A 2,085-nucleotide genomic window follows, 5' to 3' on the forward strand; every position below is an offset into this window, starting at 1 on the left:
CTTCTTTTTTAATAAAATAACCAGTTAATTTCATTTTTTGACAAGTTAAATATATAGGATGCATTTGCTGTAAACAAAGAAAAGAAAAGGGTTCTTATGTCATTTTGCATTAAGCTAATTTCTTTCTGGTTTGCATAAAGGAGATGCCTACAAGTTTAACTCCTAGCTGCTGATAATTATCATTGAAAATCAGTTCTGTTTAAGCAGGGAAATGTCTAAAAATGCCAGGACAAACCAACCATTATCTAAAGTTATTTTGTCGTGGTTTTCATCTGTATCTGAATCTTTCACCTCTATCTTGTATCTTGAAAATGAGCTAAAAGTCTCCCAATTTACACACTGTGATATGGAGCTGAGAGATATTTTAGCCAAAGTAGAAAAACTGCCTTTCATTAACACCACAGTACTGCTTTTCTTTTCAAACAATTGTACACTCTTTAAGGTAGGTCTCCAACTCTCCACTTTAGCTCTGTGAATATAATTACTGCTCATCTGCTATCTCTTCACACTGACTGTCCAGACCACTGCTCGTTTGTTCCATGTGACGAGACATGGACGGCGACACGGTTCGCAGAGCCACCTGCCAACAAGTCAAAATACTTTCTGAAATGCATAATGTTTTTTAATGTTTCTTATAGGTGTCAAGCAAATGTTGATGATCAAAGAAGAATCCCCTGAAGACCACAAACCTTGTGTTGACCTACATGATCCAAAGCTGATGGTAAAAGAAGAATCTAATGTAGACCATATACCTTGGGCTAACCCACATGACCTACATCTAATGGTTAAAGAAGAATCCTCTGAAGACCACAAACCTTGTGCTGACCCTTATAACCTGAATGTGATGGTAAAAGAAGAATCTTCTGAAGACCAAAGACCGTGTGCTGAACATCATGACTTCAATCTGATGGTTAAAGAAGAAGCTCATGAAAACGACACACCTTCTGCTGACCATCATGACCTAAACCCGGTAGTTAAAAAAGAATCTCAAGAAGACCACAGACTTAGTGCTGAGCATCATGACGTCAATCTGATGGTTAAAGCAGAACCTCCTGAAGACCACACACTTTGTGTGAGCCTACATGACCAAAAGCCCCCTGACATTAAGGAGGAACGGGAGGCAGTCTGCCCCCGCCTTGAAGGAGAACAGCCCGATTTGAAGGAGGAGTTTGCTGAACAATCCGATCCCAATTGCTGCCTTCAGAAAGACATGACTAATTCAGAAATTGGGTCTTCAAGCTATCTGGATAACGAGACATGTTTCACAGAGGATAACAATGCAGACTTGCAAAAAAAAGACCAAACAGAGGCGAAGTTTAGCTGCGAAGATTGTGGTAAAACTTTCGCTGTAAAACACTATTTAAACATTCATAGGAAAATCCACACTGGACAGAAACGTTGCTTCTGTGACATATGTGGACACAGCTTCAGCCTGAAAGGAAATTTAAGCAAACACAAGAGAATCCACACAGGACTGAAACCTTTCTGTTGTGACATATGTGGGCAAAGGTTTACACAAAAAGCAAGTTTAAACAGACATGAGGTAATCCACACAGGACAGAAGTCTTTCTCTTGTGAACTATGTGGGCAAGGATTTAACCAGAAGGAATATTTGAACAAACACATGAAAATCCACACAGGGGAGAAACCTTTCTGTTGTGATTTATGCGGGAAAAGATTTAGCCTGAAAGGGAATTTTAACAAACATGTGAGAATCCATGCACGGAAGAAATCTTTCTGTTGTGATATGTGTGGAGAAATATTTACTTTAAAATCAGCTTTGAACAAACACATGAGAGTCCACACAAGAAAGAGACCGTTCCCTTGTGAGCTATGTGGACAAAGATTTAGACTACAGGAAGACTTAGAAACACACATGAGAATCCATGCAGGACTGAAACCTTTTAGCTGTGATCAGTGTGGACAAAGATTTACCCAAAAACCCAATTTAAACACACACATGAAAATTCACACAGGACAGAAACCTTTTGGTTGCGATTTATGTGGAAAAAGATTTACTCAGAAAACTAATTTAAACTCTCATATAACAATCCACACAGGGCAGAAACCTTTTTGTTGTGATCT

General features: G+C 38.9%; 1 protein-coding gene across 1 annotated transcript in view; it reads left to right on the top strand.

The window, feature by feature from the left end:
• LOC107101460 (zinc finger protein OZF-like) overlaps window positions 1-2,083 on the top strand; it is a gene marked incomplete at its 3' end in the record, with an annotated part of 7,757 nt that extends 5,674 nt beyond the window's left edge. Inside the window, exon 3 of the mRNA XM_015400393.1 lies at window positions 639-2,083. Coding sequence (XP_015255879.1) covers window positions 639-2,083 — 1,445 coding nt within the window. The remainder of the gene's footprint in view (window positions 1-638) is intronic.
• Window positions 2,084-2,085: the final 2 nt, after the last annotated feature.

Source organism: Cyprinodon variegatus, unplaced genomic scaffold (genome assembly GCF_000732505.1).
Source record: "Cyprinodon variegatus isolate N-32 unplaced genomic scaffold, C_variegatus-1.0 Scaffold1098, whole genome shotgun sequence".
Lineage (NCBI taxonomy): Eukaryota > Metazoa > Chordata > Actinopteri > Cyprinodontiformes > Cyprinodontidae > Cyprinodon > Cyprinodon variegatus.